Raw genomic sequence first — 20,148 nt, 5'->3', positions numbered from 1 at the left:
TGTTATAAATCAAATATGAGAATTATAGTCAATTTCGTGAACATGAATTTGACAGCTAATGCCCCTTCAACGATGTCGTTATACATTTTTGGATAAATACTTTAAATTTGCCAAAATGTGTCTAAAGGCGGGTCTGGGCTATTTGCAGGAGTTTACAATTTAATGATCTGTTTGAAAATAATCCTAATAGTATATATATATTTTTAGAACCTCAAATACAAATATGTAGATGTGATATTGTGATTTTTTTCAAAACTAAAGATGTATTGTTATTAAGTCATTAACATTGATGATCCTACATTTTCCCGGTACTTATAGTTAAGCATTAACCAAAGTCATGTTTATTCCCAGACTGCTTTAACACTGTATCCGATTCCTTAAAGGTGTATTGATTAATATTTAAGTCTAAGGGAAACAATGTGTATTTTTTGTTGAAATTTGGCTTTTGACTAGCTTTCAGTATCTGCATGTGAGTACTCATATATCAGTACTTTTTTTGGTTTATTTGTTAAGATGCTTGATTTCTTGATTGACAACATATTTGTTACGTTTTGGGGATGTTTTTTCAACAAACAATCGTCGTTCCAATAGGAAACAACCGTGCTCCTCTTCTTCGTCGACCTTTTTCATTTGAGGCTGACTTTATACAGAAATTTCTACAGAAACGTCTCGTCATTTTTTCTAAAAAAGTTCATTGGAAGGTACCAAGACCTTGTTGATAAATATTCCGTATCAACTTCACAAATAATACACGATGGTCTTGAAGTATAGATTCTGCGTACTGACGTTGTTTATCATCTTAATAACGTGTTATAGTATTCTTTTATTTGTCTTTATTAATATTACTTTTACTGTTAAGTCTGTTTTTGTGATATCCATTATGTATCCCGTCATACTTTGAACGACAAAATTATTTTATTTTATTAATATATTACTTTTACTGTTAAGTCTGTTTTTGTGATATCCATTTGACGTGACTCTGTACTTATGTATCCCGTCATATTTTGAAAGACATTTTTTTTATATCTACCTGTGTGACGTCAAACGCGCGATTCTACGCCAGTACTTAAAACCTTCCATCCTTTATTGGTGGATTTTACATAGATAAATAAAATCGTATAATAAAAAAGCAAAATGAGGATGTTAAATTTGATGTATGCCTTTTTGTGCTTCTTTGTTACATTTGTTTGTTTTTATAGTGATTAAGATGATGACACAATGTTGACTGCTGTACCCCTATTTTCGACATTTTTACCTATTATGTCTGTTTGTTTTGTTCACGCATCGTTGTCAATATAATAGAATTTGATGCGACTGTCATACAAGTGAGAGGTTTAGCTAGCTATAAAACCAGGTTCAATCCACCATTTTCTACATAAGAAAATGCCTGTACCAAGTCAGGAATATGACAGTTGTTATCCATTCGTTTGATGCGTTTGAGCTATTGATTTTGCCATTTGATTAGGGACTTTCCTTTTTGAATTTTCCTCGGAGTTCAGTATCTTTGTGATTTTAATTTTTTCTAATGAAGAATGAAAAGAAGCTAGCATTATCCTTTAATTGCATGTTCCGCTATATAGATGATATCCTCTCATCAAATAATTCAAAGTTTGCTATTGGTGACTATATTGAACGCATCTATCCCATTGAACTAAAGTATACAACAGATACATGATATCCTCATTGCCTCATATCTTAACTTACATCTAGATACTGACAACGAGGGTTGGTTGAGAATAAAACTTTACGACAAAAGAGATGGTTTCAGCTTCCCAGTAGTGAACTTTCCATTTCTATATAGCAACAATCCAACAGCGCTTGCAAATGAGTATGTATCTCACAGTTGATACTATAATCCAGAACTTGCATTTCCTATCATGATTTTCTTGAAAGAGTGTTGCTGCTTACAAGGAAGATATTGAACTAGGAGTTCCAAGTGGTGAAGTTGAAGTCATCCCTTCAAAAATTTTACGGACGACATCACCAGTTGGTTGGCCGCTATGGATTTCTGTTTCAAACATGACTACGGATATGTTCAAATTGTAACCACAATCCTGTCCTCTTTCCCTCGAATGTGACCTGCCGAATTAAGACTTAACACCTATTTTGTACTTACATGAGGAACACGATGGGTGCCACGTGTGGATCAAGATCTGTTTATCCTTCTTGAGCACATGAAATCACCACTAGATTTGTTAAAAAGGGGTCCGTGCTGTTCTTTTTTTTTTAGTTTTTCGCGTTGTTCTTTGTTCTTTTTTATTTTTTGAATGGCTGTGATGATAATACTGGTAACAGTCTTGTCTATCCTTTATGATTAAAAAAATTGTTACAATTTCAAAATGTCACATTCGGTCAAGTTTCGAGTAAGAAAAATTTACATAAACGCTATTGGGTGATGCTTAATCCTTGATATAATTTATGAACATATTCTATAGGAGTAACATGACGGGTGTCACATTTGGAGCAGCAAGGATCTGATTACCCTGCCGGAGCATCTGAGATCACCCACGCTTTTTGTGGTATTCTTGTTGCTGTTGTTCGTCTCTTGGTAATTTTTCTTTTTTGCCATGGCATTCTCAGTTTGTTTACGACATAAGAATTTGAATATCCCTATGGTATCTTCCGCCTCTCTTTTGCTTATAAGCGATCTGATGAGACAGTCCATTCCAAATTTTATTTTAGTTTAGTTTGTTCTAATATCATACGCTTAACTCCACCACATTTGTGTGTGAATGTCTAAGTCAATAGTCAAGTTATGTCTTCGTTTAATGTTTATATTCGTATGGTGAAATGTAGTTGTTTAATTATTTGTTCGCTCTTTTGATGGACAGGACCTGGTGTCCGATTCCAGACCATTACACATTTCATTATTTTCATATCCATTTATAAAAGAGGGGTTTGTTAAATATCACTTTTAGTTTTATAGTTGATAGGTTGATTTTCCATGTCAGGCCACACCAATTTCATTTGATTTCATAAAAACAAAGAGATGTGACAGCAAGCAATAACTTTTAAACTGAGCATGGTGTAGGATTTCTGTATCCACGGAAAAATTGGGAACTAACCTTAAATAGTTTCAAATTTGACTAAATGCTGGAGCAGGTATTTTATCAAATACAACTGTAAAACATTTATACACAATTTTCGACCATGGGAAGAGGCTAACAAAGATTTCAGTTTTTAAATTGTTTAAATCTTTTGCGAACCGAAATCAAAGAACTAAAATTAGTTTAACCGTGGCCTCATGAAAATCATTCTAAATTACGGGTGCCACATGTGGAGCAGGATCTGCTAACCCTTCCAGAGCACCTGAGATCACCCCCAGTTTTTGGTGAGGTTCGTGTTGCTCAGTCTCTAGTTTTCTATGTTGTGTTTTGTGTACTGTTGTTTGTGTATTTGTCTTTTTCGTTTTTAGTCATGGCGTTGTCAGTTTATCTTCGACTTTAGTTTGAATGTCCCTTTGGTATCTTTCGCCTCTTTTTTGTACAAAGTTTGAAATTCAATATTATAGCAATCAATGTTTCCATGAACTTTGATAAATAAGTGATGAACACATTGTATACATGATATTTAATGTCTATCTCTGACAACAACAAAGTAAATAAAATAAAAAATATGTTCGCTTTATTAAATTGAACTAGAATTATGCAATATTCAATGATTGTTCCATTACAAATAGTCAATGATTGTATTAAAATAATGCAACATTTAATGATTGTTCCATTACAGAATACACCTGATTGTTAATCAAATGTTTATGCTTTTCTCAATATTTTGTTCTTAACAACAAATAATCCATATTTGCAAGAATTCCGTGATTGGTTCACAATAGAATTAACGCAATTATCCAAACAAGAATTATCTTTTTTCGTCGTTCTGAAACAATAACAATGAACACAAAAATTATAGAGTAATGAGTTCAAATGTTTATAGTCCGCAATTGTGAAGATGACGAATTGAAAGTAAACTGAACTTCATCCTGGGTCTACTTTTTTACTTGTTCCATTTCAACATCTTCAACCGTTGGTGCACGGATAGTAAGACTCCCTTCATCATCTCTAAAGCATTGGATGTTTTCCCCCTCCACAGACCGTGGAACTGTCATTTGACGAAAAAACGACTCACGAATTTCATGACCGTCTTCTGACCTTTTTCGTTCTCCTTGGGCTGTCAAAATCCCATCTTTGCAAGATACTTTAACCTCCTCTGGTCGGTAATTTTCGACATTGAATTTCATCAAATTGCTGTGACTGTCGCTTGACACCAAGGCACGACCTTCTTGTGGTACAACTTGGAGTTGCTTTTCCTCTGAAAGACGGTACGGGGCTTCTAATATCATAGTTCCATCCGATTTCATGAAGCTGTGAATTTTTTCAGCATCAACATTCTCTGGTATCTGGACTGTCCTTGTACGCTCGACAGTATCGCCCCATTCATCATTACCATCTGTGTACTTAGCATGAATAATTACCTTACCTGAAACAAAGAAAAATACTCTGCAAATGTGCTTAACAGTTTTAGTGCCCAAGAACATTTTTAACTCTGTAACATTCTTTATTAATCTAGGATATAATTGTAAATACTAGTAGGTGAAATTATATTAATATCCGTCCACAATATACCCACCCCCAAAAAAAATTAAATTAAATGGTCGTCCCTTAATCATATTGCTGTCGATGATATTGCGATAGCACCGTAGACTGGACAGGTGCACACATGAACGTTTACATCGCCGACACACTATCGTTTTCTTCGTTTATTACGTCACAGAATTTTACTTGTAATAAGAAAGACGAAATGTGACGATAATTGTTTAGGAACTTCGGGGATTGGTTCGAACTGGAAAACATCGTCACAGGCCTAAGTTTCAACCCCCCCCCCCCCCCCTATATACCTTCCTTTAAATAACACAGGATTTAGTCTCAGTTTTACATATATACCTTAAAACTGTGTTTGTGTTATATAAAGGTATAAAGGGAAAAAAATATGAGAAAAGTGTCTGTGAACATCTGGCTTCAACGAAGAAACTATACACGGAAGAAGAGGGGGAAAAGGGTAATTGAGACCACATCTGGCCTTCATATTTATAAATCTCGTACAACCACCCCCCCCCCCCCCCACCCCCCCCCCCCCCCTCCCCAATTAAAAAAAGCAGCTGCTTATACCTTATACAACACCATAAAATAAATAATTTCATAATGCATGGTTACTTTAGCGCTCCCTCGTTTTCTCCATTGAATATCACTTCTAAACAAAAAAATCTAAATCAGGAGTAGGCCATTATGGCCCGTTGAAAAGGTGAATATCCAAAATTGTCAACACGAGAAGGTTATTTCACTGAGGGCGCAGCCCGAAGTGAAATAACATTTAAGGGTTGACAATTTTGGATATTCATCGCTTTTAAGGGCCACAATTGTTTTATTATACCGAACTAACAGTGGAAGGGAATTTTGAATCATTGTTAAAGCACTTGCCCTTACTTGAGTCAATAACAAACACAAGTTGACGTTCAAAAATACATGTAATTTGTGTCTTAGAAGTCTCGTATATGTACAACAAAGGTAGATTCTTTTTGTAAAATATTTATGGCCATGAAAAGGACCGTTATTAGAGATATCATCAGCACAAGATGCACGTCAAAAACCTTATTTCCTCTTCTCTCGATCAATAGGCTTCCTGTAACTTCAACCTTGCCATTTTGTTTATTTACGTCTGTGACGTCATTTTCATGAGTACAAATCAAAAAATTAAAAAGGTTATTCGCCGGTGAATAATAGGGTTATTCAACGCTAGTGTAAATTTTTAGGGTTAATTTATTCGTTCTTCCTTGCAATTGAATGAAAATTAACTGAATTATTCCATGTCACGTGATAACGTTTTACCCAATAGAATTGTTTGAAATATATGTAAGGTATAATAATGGCACTTGTCTGTGTACAAAAATATACCGACCGTGCAAGGGCTGTATAGCTAGTCAAGGTCGTTAAAAACTTCCATTTGTTGTACAAAAATATAATCATGGCAGACGAAAAAATAAAAACTTACCACCCTCTACTTTCACTTTGACATGTTGTGCATCGAAGTCTCCAATCTTCACGCTATAGGTCCACTTTCTATCCGCAAGTGAAGTCTCAGGTCTGTGTCTTCTCTGAATCACGGGTCGGCCATAACTCCAGCTTACGGGCATGGGGTTCCAGTAATCCATGAAGTGGAACAAGTCATCAGAATCATTCTGCCTTTGATTGAAGCGGTTCCAAAGCACTGGGACAAAAGACATGTTTTTGATTTTTATCTTGTAGCTGGAAGTCTAGAGCTGATACTATGACGTGTCCGTTTCCTTTTGATACCATATTGTCTCTTCGGCTTTTATATAGGTTGAAAGCTGGATTCTCGCAAGTTGTAGAAATTGAAAGACGGAAAATACCGGTTGCTAAATATAAACAACGTAAATAACTTATTCAGGTTCAAGGTTAAATATTAGTATGATCTAGAATGTTATTTTTAGAAGTCAATATTGATTATCTTTTCTATTGTATTCTATTACATTCGATTTCATGCATTAAACAGACTTTAGTTTAGACACCCAAAATAAGCTATTATATAATATACAAACCGTTTGAGCGTATATGTCTTATGTTTTGGAGTATTTCGTTATGTTTTGAATTATGTTGATATATGAATGCAATAAATAAATATAAAATGTTTGAATAATTTGTTCACTTGGTGGGAAGTTATGGAAAAGAAATTGGATATTCATGGAAACCCTTCATTGTCACGACACCGATCATTCAACTTTTCGGTAGGCATGGGTTCGTTTCGGGAAAGGTCTTTTTTTTTTTCTTTTTACCAAAAAAAAAAATAACGAATTAATAACATATGGGCTACGGGAACCGGCAAGATTTTTTTCAATTAATGTTGTTATCATTTTCCTAGTTTTCAAAAGACACAAGTTATTTTGACAAGACTTCAACCTTCATTTATGACTATTTAAATTCGCCAACACAGGGGGTTTCAATATTTTTCAAAAGGATCGGACAATTTATACACATTATACTTTTAAAAAATACCATCAAAATTGGGATGTATTTTTAAATCGATTTATATTCTATTTCCCTTTTCTTGGGGTACTGAATTTAAATGTTCCATGAGGGCGACCATTTACACATTCAGATAGGTACCCAAAACTAAAAATTGGCATAGAAAAATGTTATTATAATATTCTAAACGTTTTTTTAGATGAAGCTGTTTGTCTGCATTTCCCTTGGGGTTTTTATACATTTAAGCATATAATGTTCTAGCATAATGGTCATTTTTCATTTCGGATCGACGCAAACGTACTTTATTAAACAAATTAGTTTAAGTATAGGCTCAATCTATATATATATATTGAATAATGTGTCCGGGTTGAGTGACATTTCTTCCTGCGGACTGTAATCATCTGAACTAGCACGTTAAAATTCCGACTCAGGGTGTCAGTCTAGTAAAAAGCAGTGTTCATATGCATATCACATTATCCCGTCCTAATATGCATGTAATATTTGTCACTGGACGTTATACACCACTCCAACATCATCATCCTGAATTTAACACATAACTAATATATATTTATACGAAGTTTGACTTGAAAGGATACTGAATATGAATAAAAGGAGAAGAGGGTAGGCGTCAATGAGAAAAACAACCGAAGACACTGAAAAATCCAATGACATCTAGAGGTCATACGATCTTCTACAGTATGCACGTGACTGGAATAAAAAAAACATAAGAAAGATGCACAATGTGTCAATTATTTGCAATATTACTCGTACCTGTTTAAATGCATATGTGCAAAGGTTAATAGGACTTGCAGATGTGTAAAGGGACTAGGGCTGAATGATGTGCAAATGTTGATATGACTGGCAGATGTGCAAAGGCTGATAAGACTGACAGATATGCAAAGGTTGATAAGACTGGTAGATGTGCAACGGTTGGTAGGACTGACAAATGTGCAAATAATGATAGGACTGACAAATGTGCAAAGGTTGATGGGACTGACAGATGTTCAAATGTTGATAAGACTGGTAGATGTGCAAAGGTTGATGGGACTGACAGATGTTCAAATGTTGATAAGACTGGTAGATGTGCAAAGGTTGATGGGACTGACAGATGTTCAAATGTTGATAAGACTGGTAGATGTGCAAAGGTTGATGGGACTGACAGATGTTCAAATGTTGATTAGACTGGTAGATGTGCAAAGGTTGATGGGACTGACAGATGTTCAAATGTTGATTAGACTGGTAGATGTGCAAAGGTTGATGGGACTGACAGATGTTCAAGTGTTGATTAGACTGGTAGAGGTGTAAAGGTAGCAGAACATTTTATTTTTTTTCTCTACTGTTGGTAATAAAGTCGGGAATGATGTGATATATTCTTATCACCCTAGCATTGTGGAAATAAAATAATCATAGTGGTGAGAGCATCCACTTTAATTTTCAGAAAATAACACCAGACAGAGTAGAGAAAATTCTCAATACATTCAATACAAAAAAGATAGAAACCATTGAAAGATGCTCAAGTTAGCTACACCACTACACAAGAAAAACAGTCAACTAGACTAATCAAATTACAGACCAGTCAGTGTCCTGCCTATTTTATCCAAAAGTTTTGAAAAAGTTTTTCAGCTACAACCGGCTTAGTGATTACTTGATTTGGATTTAATCCAAATCTCTGTGCTTTCCGTCGTGGCATGGACCATTATACTAAGACAGCTTGAAGATTGACGTTCTTCTCTTGATAAAAACCTGTATAGTGCTGCTGTTTAAATGGACATTTTGAAGGCTTTTGAAATAAATGAATAATTTGCTTTGCCATGACTGTGTTGTGCTTACTTTTATGTATGCTTCTCTATTTTTAGGTTGCTTGCATGATTATGCTTTTTACATTATTGTACATCTTCGTATGTATTCGGTTGAAAGCTCTATAGAGCTTATGATGAGTATAGTTTGTGTAACTATACCGAGTCTAAAAAAAGCTTGTGTATACATATAAAGGTTGAGAGGACTGACGAATCGTAATGGTTGATTGGACTGACAAATGTGCAAAGATTAATTGGATTGACAGATGTGCAAAGATTGATTGGACTGACAGATGTGCAAATGTTGATTGGACTGACAGATGTGCAAAGATTGATTGGAATGACAGATGTGCAAAGCTTGACAGGACTGGCAGATATGCAAAGATTGACAGGACTGACAGATGTGCAAAGCTTGACAAGACTGACAGATGTGCAAAGATTGACAGGACTGACAGATGTGCAAAGCTTGACAAGACTGACAGATGTGCAGAGATTGACAGGACTGACAGATGTACAAAGCTTGACAGGATTGACAAATGTGCAAATGATGATAGGACTGACAGATGTGCAAAGGTTGATGGGCCTGACAGATGTGCAAAGGTTGATGGGACTGACAGATGTACAAAGGTTGATGGGACTGACAGATTTGCAAAGGTTGATGGGACTGACAGATGTGCAAAGGTTGATAGGACTGACAGATGTGCAAAGGTTGATGGGACTGACAGATGTGCAAATGTTGATGGGACTGACAGATGTGCAAAGGTTGATGGGACTGGCAGATGTGTAAAGGTTGATAGGACTGACAAATTTGCAAAGGTTGATAGTACTGACAGATGTGCAAAGGTTGATAGGACTGACAGATGTGCAAAGGTTGATAGGACTGACAGATGTGTAAAGATTGATAGGACTGACAGATGTGCAAAGGTTGATGGGACTGACAGATGTGTAAAGGTTGGAAGGACTGACAGATGTGCAAAGGTTGATGGGACTGACAGATGTATTGATTATACAGTGCTTTGTTATCTGCATGTTTAAAAGGAAACATTTGACTGTAAATTTTTGAATGTTATTGCCAAAATTTTATTTAAGAATTGAATGCTACTTTTTGTAATTTTATTGGGATCAAAAGCCTTGACCGAAGCACATTTTGTATGACGCGCTTTAACGATCAAATACAGGTGGTAGACGATATGAAGCGATAAACGTATAGTATATGTTTATAGTCTCCTGGTATCCAGCTTCTGTTGTGAGAACTGAGGTGGATAAGGAAGAAGAGTTTATTTTGGCACTTGAATTCGAAAAAAGTAATGAATTGTTTAAATCGACCAAAAATAATCCTTCAAATGTACACAAGAAGTCTCTAAAACAAACATTTCTCTGACGTTAGGAGGCTCCAGCAAGCCCTCAAAAAATACCATATGACGTCAGAGCCATCACGGATAATCAGATATATCAGTTTTTGCATTTTTTAGTTTTTGTCCTCAAATATTTGAAACTTCATTCATTTAAAGACCCGTTATTCAATACCTTTCATAAATAGTAATATATGAGCTACTGCCTCACCACCCAGCCCCACCCCACCCCCATCCCTATACAAAAAAAAAGAAGTTTAGGCTATTGATCTATTTTTGTATGTCCCATATGTGTATTTTGGTGAGTTTTACTACTACAAAAGAAACTCTGACGGCACAAAAAGATTTGATAATCAAGATTTATTAGAATGAACTCATCATAGATACCAGGATAAAAATGTGTACGCCAGACGCTTTAGTCTACAAAAGACTCAACAGTGACGCTTGAAGTTATAAAGGCCAAATAAAGTAGCAGTTGAAGATCATTGAATACCATTCCATTAGATATAGGAAACTTATCTGTCTATAATATTATTAATAGTATATGGTAGAGTAGAATACAAAGTATAAAAATCAAAACTGTCAGCCGAGGGAAATACACATTTAACCGAACATTGCTTTTCCAGTACTTTCCAAGAACCTTTAAGTATTTATCAGACTTTACAAGTTTCCTTATTTTACCTAGTGGTAATTTTGTGGTTTTCAGTCGAGGTTGTCCAGCTCATTTAATGTTACATGTTCATCTATACAATCTTATCTTCAGTTGTAGTTGGTATGAACGTACCAGAATTTGATTACTTGGTTTTTAACTATCTCAGTATGGTTCGTAAGTTAACCAATGACAACACTGATGGTAGCTTTGTCATCCAGAACAACAACACTGTTGATAGCTTTGTCATCCAGAACAACATGGTATTCCCACAACAATTTTATAAAATTTGAAAACATTTGGCCTTGTAATTTCAGTGGAGAAATAATAAAAATTAACATACCAGAAGGAAGAATAGCTTTGCTTGTCATAATTGGAGCTTCTCAGAATTAATGGGGATTTTATAAAAAGATCTTTCAAACATTATTCCTGCAACATTTAATTCACAACTGCCATGTAATTTCAGAGGATATGAAATAAATATATATAATATATATCATTGATTAAAACTCTCACATCTGGAATAATTTTTATCAGGCACTCTTGACATGACCAAAACTTTGGAAGCCAAAAACCTCTAAAACAAAAACTGCAAAGAAAAACATCAAAATCTGTACTCAATCACCTTTGCCTGAAAAAGTTGCAACCTCAGTTAAAGTACATTTATACATATATAGACAATATTTGTACATTTTAGGAAAATTTAGAATTTATTTTGTACGAGCTTTAGAAACAGAGAGAACAGCGAGGCAAATCGAGCTTTTCTCTTGTTTCGTAGCGAGTACAGATAAATTATATATTTTCCTACAATGTAAGAATATTTTTTTTATCCTGCAGTTAAACGTGTAGTTGTTTTTTTTTCTTCCCAACCGATGGATTTGTTTTTAATGTTATCAACATTACTTAAACGCGGACCACGATGACGACCCCAAATTGAACTGTGACGTTAACAGTAATGAAATATAATGGAATTTTATGCGACTGTCATACAAGTGTGAGGTTTAGCTATCTATAAAACTAGGTTTAATCCACCATTTTCTACATAAGAAGATGCATGTACCAAGTCATGAATATGACAGTTGTTTTCCCATCGTTAGATGTGTTTTAACTTTTGATTTTGCCATTTGTTGAAGGACTTTCCTTTCTGAATTTTTCTTGGAGTTTGGTATTTTTGTTATTTTACTGTTGAATATTACCGGTCGCTCGCTCTTACCAAGTTAATTTTAACGTTATATGTCGTAGGTTTTTTGATACCTTGATGTAAGAATTTCTAATGATATGACGACAAAACAGACGTATTTTCCTATACATTCCTTTTCCATTAAATCAAAATGTATCGAACTAACAGCATTCTATCAGAACTCATGCGATGTGATATGATTGTCAATAAGACAACTGTCCGCCAGAAGCCACATGACGTAAAAGTTAGCAGCCATGTCAGCCATGTTGGTCATCATCGGACACATTTTTAAACCAGATACACAAAATAATGAACGTGGCCAAGTTTGGTTCCAATTGACCAATTAGTTTTAGATGAGATTTTTGTTAAAGTTAACGGACGACGGACAACGACGACAGACGCCGAGTGATAGAAAAAGCTCATACTGGCATTTGAACCAGGTGAGCTAAAAATGCAAAGCATAGAGTAACCATCGTCTTTTGATGGCGATAACCCGTGTAAGGGGTCAATTGATGATTTCGTCCATGTGACTTATCTGTTGATGTTATTGTTCTGTCAATTTTACTGTTTTGAAATTCTCTCTATATAATAGTTTTCAATATAATAATCAAAACTTCGGAATTTGCAAAATATTGACATTTCACGGGCAATAACTCCAAAATAAATCGTACTGTTTTTCTTAAAATCAGATAGAAGATAGAACATTTTTACCCTTTAGTTCTGTTTTAATTTTACCAATGCGTTCTATTTAAAGGACAGCGGCCTTGTTTGATCACAGATCAGATCCCTGGATACATTTTAAAAACTAGATTCAATAAGGAACATCCAGGTACAGTTTGGTTACAATTGGTTCAGTTGTTTCAGAGGATGTTTTTTTTTTTAAAGTTTGCGACGACGGATACCGAGTGATGGCAAAATCGAGCATGGCCTTATAGGCCAAGTCAGCTAACAATCTAATAGTTTTAATGCTGATATGCTGATTTTCCATGTCAGGCCACACCAATTTCATTTACAGTTCTTTGATTTTCATATAAACAGCCAGATGTATAAACAAGCAATAACTTTTAAACTGAGCACGATGCAGGATTTCTATATTCACAGTAAACAGTTTCAAATTTGACTAATTTAGAAGCAAGTTTTTTTTTATCAAATTCAAATGTTAAACATTTATACAAAATTTTTGAAATCAATCAAGTAAACGCGTAGTCTAATAAAAATCATTCTAAAGTACAACAACTTTGAAATTATCAAAATTTCCTTGAACTTTGATAAATAAGTGATAAAATCATTGTACACATGATATTTAATGTCTATCTCTGACAACAACAAAGTAAATAAAATAACATATATGTTCTCTAACATTATGAAAAAGTCAACGATTGTTCCCTTGCAGAATACACATGATTGTCAAACAAGAATTTCTTAAAATGTTGTTCTAAATAACAAAAATATCTGAATTTGCAAACATCATGTCTTATTTTTCTTTTGATAGAACTGAAAGTATGCAGCATTCAATCATTGGAAAATCAACACAATTATCTAAACAAGAATTACGCGTTTTCGTCATTCAAAAACATTTACAATGAACATAGTGATGAGTTCAAATGTCTAAAGTCTATGAAATACAATTATGAAGATGACAAATAAAATTGAAATTAAAAGTCATCCTGGATCTACTTTTTTGCTTGTTCCATTTCAACATCTTCAACCGTTGGTGCACGGATTGTAAGATTCCCTTCCTCATCTCTGAAGCATTCGATGTTTTTCCCATCCACAGACCGTGGAACTGTCATCTGACGCCAGAACGACTCACGAACTTCATGACCATCTTCAGACCTCTTTCGTTCACCGTGTGCTGTCAACATTCCATCTTTGCAAGATACTTTTACCTCCTCTGGGCGGAAATTTTCGACATTAAATTTCATCAAATTACTGTGGCTGTCACTGGCTACCAAGGAACGACCTTCTTGTGGTACAACTTGGAGTTGCTTCTCCTCTGAAAGACGATACGGGGCTTCTAACATCATAGTTCCATCCGATTTCATGAAGCTGTGAATTTTTTCAGCATCAACATTCTCTGGTATCTGGACTGTCCTTGTTCGCTCGACAGTATCTCCCCATTCATCATTACCATCTGTGTACTTAGCACGAATAATTACTTTCCCTGAAACATAGAAAAATACTCTGAAACGTGCATAACAATTTTAGCGCTCACGAACAATTTTTAAATTTTCAACTCTGTCAATTCTTTAATAATCTAGGATAAAATTGTGCACAAGTGAAATTATATTAATATTCCGTCCACAATCCCCCTCCCCCTAAAAAATCAAGCGGTCGTATTGAAAATAAATCTTCAAGTGGGGAAGTTGTTTGTGATTACAGGGAACTTTATCTAGATATGCCTGTTATGATCTCAGTGACATTTACCACACCTTCATTAAAACTGTTTCTAGCCTTTATTACTGTAAAGAAGTACAAAAATTAAATTCCGATAACAAATACTTTCCAGGAAGAATATATGATGAAACTGAGGATTTTTTTCTAAAGAAATGAGTCGAGCGGATCGAGGCGGAAAAAATTATGTCTTTAATGCCGAAAATTTATATTTTCTTTACTTTATTGTAATGGGAAGCGTTGGGTGTGGGTCGCCTTATATTACTCCATGGCTCCAGGTCATAAAAGGAAATTATTCACGTAAAGAAATATTAAAAATGCCACACTTGACTCCTTAATATCATCTTGAACCATTGAAATATATGCTCAATCATTAGTTTTGCGATTAATCATGTAAGGAAACAACAGTTACTATCAATATTACCCCCCCCCCCCCCCCATAAAAATCAAATGGTAGCTCCCTTAGACACTTCTGTTTTGATTTAGAGTATTCATCAAATCAGCTATAAATTTTGCATGTTTAAAATACACATTTGCCAAAATCTTGTAAATTTTTGATGCTGCCCAATCTGAAGTTTTGAAAAATTCAACACCTCCCCTCTCCATTCCCAAAATTTTCAAGACCCCCCCCCCCCTTTCAGGTTACTAATGACCAGTTCCTGAACTTGATAAAAAATCAAAATCAAAACAGACTAAAATAGGAATGGCCATTGTCACTTGTCTCTGTAAAAAAATATATTTCTATATTTTTCCTGCTAGTGTTATGGATAACGATGCCCTCGACGACATTGTCCCATCACAGACGAAAAATAAAAACTTACCACCATCTACTTTCACTTTGACATGTTGTTCGTCGAAGTCTCCAAGCTTCACGCTGTATGTCCATTTTCTTTCCGCAAGTGAATTCTCAGGTCTGCGTCTTCTCTGCATCATGGGGCGGCCATATCCCCAGCTGACGGGCATGGGGTTCCAGTCATCCATGAAGTGGAACAAGTCATCAGAATCATTCTGCCTTTGATTGTAGCGGTTCCAAAGCACTGGGATAAAAGACATGTTTTGCTGATTGTCTTTTAGCTAGTAGTCTAGAGGTGATACATGTACTATGACGTGTCCGTTTCCTTTTGATACCATTTTGCCTCTTCGGCTTTTATATAGCGTGAAAGCAAGATTCTCGCAAGTTGTAGAAATTAAACGAAGAAAAAAAACCGATTACTAAATATAAACAACGTAAATAACTTATTCAGGTTCAAGGTAAATACTAGTACGATCTAGAATGTTATTTTTAGAAGTCAATATTGATTATCTATTGTATTCTATTTCATATGCATCCAGCAGACTTTATTCAATACCCCCAATATAAGCTATATAAAAACCGTTTGATAATTTTTGGGGGTATTTCATTATGTTTTAAATTTAGTTGAGCATGAATTCAACAAAACAAATAAAAATAACTCGGATCGTTCATTTTGTTGGAAGTTATCGAAGAAAAAGTAGACATTCAAGGGAACACACCGAGCATTTGGGTGGCATGGTTTTTTTAGGGGGAAGTTTTAACAAACAAAAAAACTAATTAATTAATTAACATATGCGCGTGCTACAGGAACAAATTTTTTTAGTTAATGTATAAATTATTATGTTATCATTAGCTAAAGACACAAGTTATTTTTGGCAAGACTTCCAATTGAAACCCCTTTCATGTATAACTATGTTTATTCGTCAACAAAGGGGAGTCTTGTGCTATTTTTCACTTCCTTTTTAATTAACAAACTATTTTTTTCTTCAAAAAAGAATATGACTGGCAGTGACAATTTATACACATTTGTTATACTGAAAAATACCATACGTACAAAAATTGGGATGTATTTTTTTAAAGACGGGGTATATTCTATTTCACTTATGAAATTTAGAACTTATATATGTTCCGCTAGGCGGTGTCTTCCTCCTATTCCCACTTTTAAAAATCACTATTCCTTCTATTCCCACTTGCAAATAATAATAGATGTTTTTATAAATAATTTGTTTTTATAACAATCAAGGTTAATTAAAAATTCACCTAAGATTTACCTGTATTTTTTAAAAGAAAACATATTTCTAATAGATATAAGAAGATGTGGTATGAGTGCCAATGAGACAACTATCCATCCAAGTCAAAATTTATAAAAGTAAACCATTATAGGTCACAGTACGGTCTTCAACACGGAGCCTTGGCTCACACCGAACAGTTCTAACACTGTTAGGTATAATATTATTTAAAAAAAAAATTAAAACACTGTTTATTTGTAATATGTTTTTTTCTTATTCAAAGAATTACTTTAAAACAAAGAATAAGTCAGATAAATAGAAGTAAGATTAAAAAATCATTGAATTTGTAAACTTAAAAAAATTGTCATCCGAACATATAAATTGATGATAGACTAATATTATAACAAACTTTCCCATCTTACAAGATTTGCATGTACAACAAACGCAAGAAGAACCTACCAGTTTTACCAAAAACTATTGATGAAATCTACATAGATGGTATGTGGGCACGTACTATGATCGAAGATGTGTGGTTTAATGTCCTAACCGACATAGATCAGATTGATACTAACACCAACTACACGCCCTTTACAGACTATGTAACAACATACTGGGTCGAACAGAATAGTCACCTTTTGGACCATTACACAACATAGGGACCGATGACTACACATCATCTAGAGGGATGGCACAGCAAGCTTAAGAAACATGTCCAGCACCAACATCGAAACATCTTTAAACTCATAAAACTTATGAATCATGAGGAAGCTTTCAACGCCCTGACCATGATCCAGTATGCAGCCGGTGGGAAGAGAGTGGCCCAAAAACGAAAGTATGTCGAAATCAACAACAGATTAAAAGAGCTTAAGGTTAGACTACGCAGCCAGGAAGTCACAACAGTACAGTTTGGTGATGCAGCCTCCCACCTTCTTCTCGTTGAATAGATTAATAAACTTTAATAGACTTATATACTGTGAATTTCTAATGTGTGTGTAATATGTTTTATTTGTTTTAGTGCTGTTAACTTAAAATGCTTGCTTGAATCTACTGTTGAATTTGTGTTATAAAAGAAATAAAATAATTTACTTATATTTGTTTCCATTTGTTTCATGTCTATTTTAATTAAAAACACAGAATTCATACACATAAAAAAATAACCTATTACCAACCCAAAAAAAACACTTGTCAATTAAAAGTTGAATAAACAATGTTTATACAGTATAATCCTTTGTTTGCACAAGTTTTCCCCCTATTCCCACATGAAATTTTAACTTTTTTACCAGATTTATAAAAAGTGGGAATAGGAGGAATGAACCCGCTAGGCGAACAATCAGATAGGGTTCATTCCTCCTTTTCCCACTTTTTATAAATCTGGTAAAAAAGTTAAAATTTCATGTGGGAATAGGGGGAAAACTTGTGCAAACAAAGGATTATACTGTATAAACATTGTTTATTCAACTTTTAATTGACAAGTGTTTTTTTTTTGGGTTGGTAATAGGTTATTTTCGCCTAGCGGGTTCATTCCTCCTATTCCCACTTTTTATAAATCTGGTAAAAAAGTTAAAATTTCATGTGGGAATAGGGGGAAAACTTGTGCAAACAAAGGATTATACTGTATAAACATTGTTTATTCAACTTTTAATTGACAAGTGTTTTTTTTTTTGGGTTGGTAATAGGTTATTTTTTTATGTGTATGAATTCTGTGTTTTTAATTAAAATAGACATGAAACAAATGGAAACAAATATAAGTAAATTATTTTATTTCTTTTATAACACAAATTCAACAGTAGATTCAAGCAAGCATTTTAAGTTAACAGCACTAAAACAAATAAAACATATTACACACACATTAGAAATTCACAGTATATAAGTCTATTAAAGTTTATTAATCTATTCAACGAGAAGAAGGTGGGAGGCTGCATCACCAAACTGTACTGTTGTGACTTCCTGGCTGCGTAGTCTAACCTTAAGCTCTTTTAATCTGTTGTTGATTTCGACATACTTTCGTTTTTGGGCCACTCTCTTCCCACCGGCTGCATACTGGATCATGGTCAGGGCGTTGAAAGCTTCCTCATGATTCATAAGTTTTATGAGTTTAAAGATGTTTCGATGTTGGTGCTGGACATGTTTCTTAAGCTTGCTGTGCCATCCCTCTAGATGATGTGTAGTCATCGGTCCCTATGTTGTGTAATGGTCCAAAAGGTGACTATTCTGTTCGACCCAGTATGTTGTTACATAGTCTGTAAAGGGCGTGTAGTTGGTGTTAGTATCAATCTGATCTATGTCGGTTAGGACATTAAACCACACATCTTCGATCATAGTACGTGCCCACATACCATCTATGTAGATTTCATCAATAGTTTTTGGTAAAACTGGTAGGTTCTTCTTGCGTTTGTTGTACATGCAAATCTTGTAAGATGGGAAAGTTTGTTATAATATTAGTCTATCATCAATTTATATGTTCGGATGACAATTTTTTTAAGTTTACAAATTCAATGATTTTTTAATCTTATTTCTATTTATCTGACTTATTCTTTGTTTTAAAGTAATTCTTTGAATAAGAAAAAACATATTACAAATAAACAGTGTTTTAATTTTTTTTTTTAAATAATATTATACCTAACAGTGTTAGAACTGTTCGGTGTGAGCCAAGGCTCCGTGTTGAAGACCGTACTGTGACCTATAATGGTTTACTTTTATAAATTTTGACTTGGATGGATAGTTGTCTCATTGGCACTCATACCACATCTTCTTATATCTATTAGAAATATGTTTTCTTTTAAAAAATACAGGTAAATCTTAGGTGAATTTTTAATTAACCTTGATTGTTATAAAAACAAATTATTTATAAAAACATCTATTATTATTTGCAAGTGGGAATAGAAGGAATAGTGATTTTTAAAAGTGGGAATAGGAGGAAGACACCGCCTAGCGGAACATATATAAGTTCTAAATTTCATAAGTGAAATAGAATATACCCCGTCTTTAAAAAAATACATCCCAATTTTTGTACGTATGGTATTTTTCAGTATAACAAATGTGTATAAATTGTCACTGCCAGTCATATTCTTTTTTGAAGAAAAAAATAGTTTGTTAATTAAAAAGGAAGTGAAAAATAGCACAAGACTCCCCTTTGTTGACGAATAAACATAGTTATACATGAAAGGGGTTTCAATTGGAAGTCTTGCCAAAAATAACTTGTGTCTTTAGCTAATGATAACATAATAATTTATACATTAACTAAAAAATTTTGTTCCTGTAGCACGCGCATATGTTAATTAATTAATTAGTTTTTTTGTTTGTTAAAACTTCCCCCTAAGAAAAACCATGCCACCCAAATGCTCGGTGTGTTCCCTTGAATGTCTACTTTTTCTTCGATAACTTCCAACAAAATGAACGATCCGAGTTATTTTTATTTGTTTTGTTGAATTCATGCTCAACTAAATTTAAAACATAATGAAATACCCCCAAAAATTATCAAACGGTTTTTATATAGCTTATATTGGGGGTATTGAATAATGTCTGCTGGATGCATATGAAATAGAATACAATAGATAATCAATATTGACTTCTAAAAATAACATTCTAGATCGTACTAGTATTTACCTTGAACCTGAATAAGTTATTTACGTTGTTTATATTTAGTAATCGGTATTTTTTCTTCGTTTAATTTCTACAACTTGCGAGAATCTTGCTTTCACGCTATATAAAAGCCGAA

The 20,148-nt window shown here is 34.1% G+C and overlaps 2 protein-coding genes across 2 annotated transcripts; both read right to left on the bottom strand.

Moving 5' to 3' along the window:
• Window positions 1-3,602: 3,602 nt before the first annotated feature.
• On the bottom strand, window positions 3,603-6,359 carry LOC127727889 (uncharacterized). Its single transcript, XM_052235052.1, has 2 exons — window positions 6,046-6,359; window positions 3,603-4,476 (listed from the first exon to the last, which is right to left on the bottom strand). The coding sequence occupies exons 1-2, from the start codon at window positions 6,275-6,277 to the stop codon at window positions 3,986-3,988; spliced, it is 723 nt and encodes a 240-aa protein (XP_052091012.1). The 5' UTR covers window positions 6,278-6,359; the 3' UTR covers window positions 3,603-3,985.
• A 6,943-nt stretch (window positions 6,360-13,302) lies between these two features.
• LOC127727886 (uncharacterized) lies at window positions 13,303-15,558 on the bottom strand. The gene is made up of 2 exons (XM_052235049.1): window positions 15,230-15,558; window positions 13,303-14,178 (listed from the first exon to the last, which is right to left on the bottom strand). The coding sequence occupies exons 1-2, from the start codon at window positions 15,459-15,461 to the stop codon at window positions 13,688-13,690; spliced, it is 723 nt and encodes a 240-aa protein (XP_052091009.1). The 5' UTR covers window positions 15,462-15,558; the 3' UTR covers window positions 13,303-13,687.
• Window positions 15,559-20,148: the final 4,590 nt, after the last annotated feature.

This window comes from Mytilus californianus, unplaced genomic scaffold (assembly GCF_021869535.1).
Source record: "Mytilus californianus isolate M0D057914Y unplaced genomic scaffold, xbMytCali1.0.p SCAF_2, whole genome shotgun sequence".
Classification (NCBI taxonomy): Eukaryota; Metazoa; Mollusca; class Bivalvia; order Mytilida; family Mytilidae; genus Mytilus; species Mytilus californianus.
Note: the sequence above shows the minus strand (reverse complement) of the source record. Positions and strands in the feature narration are given on the sequence as shown.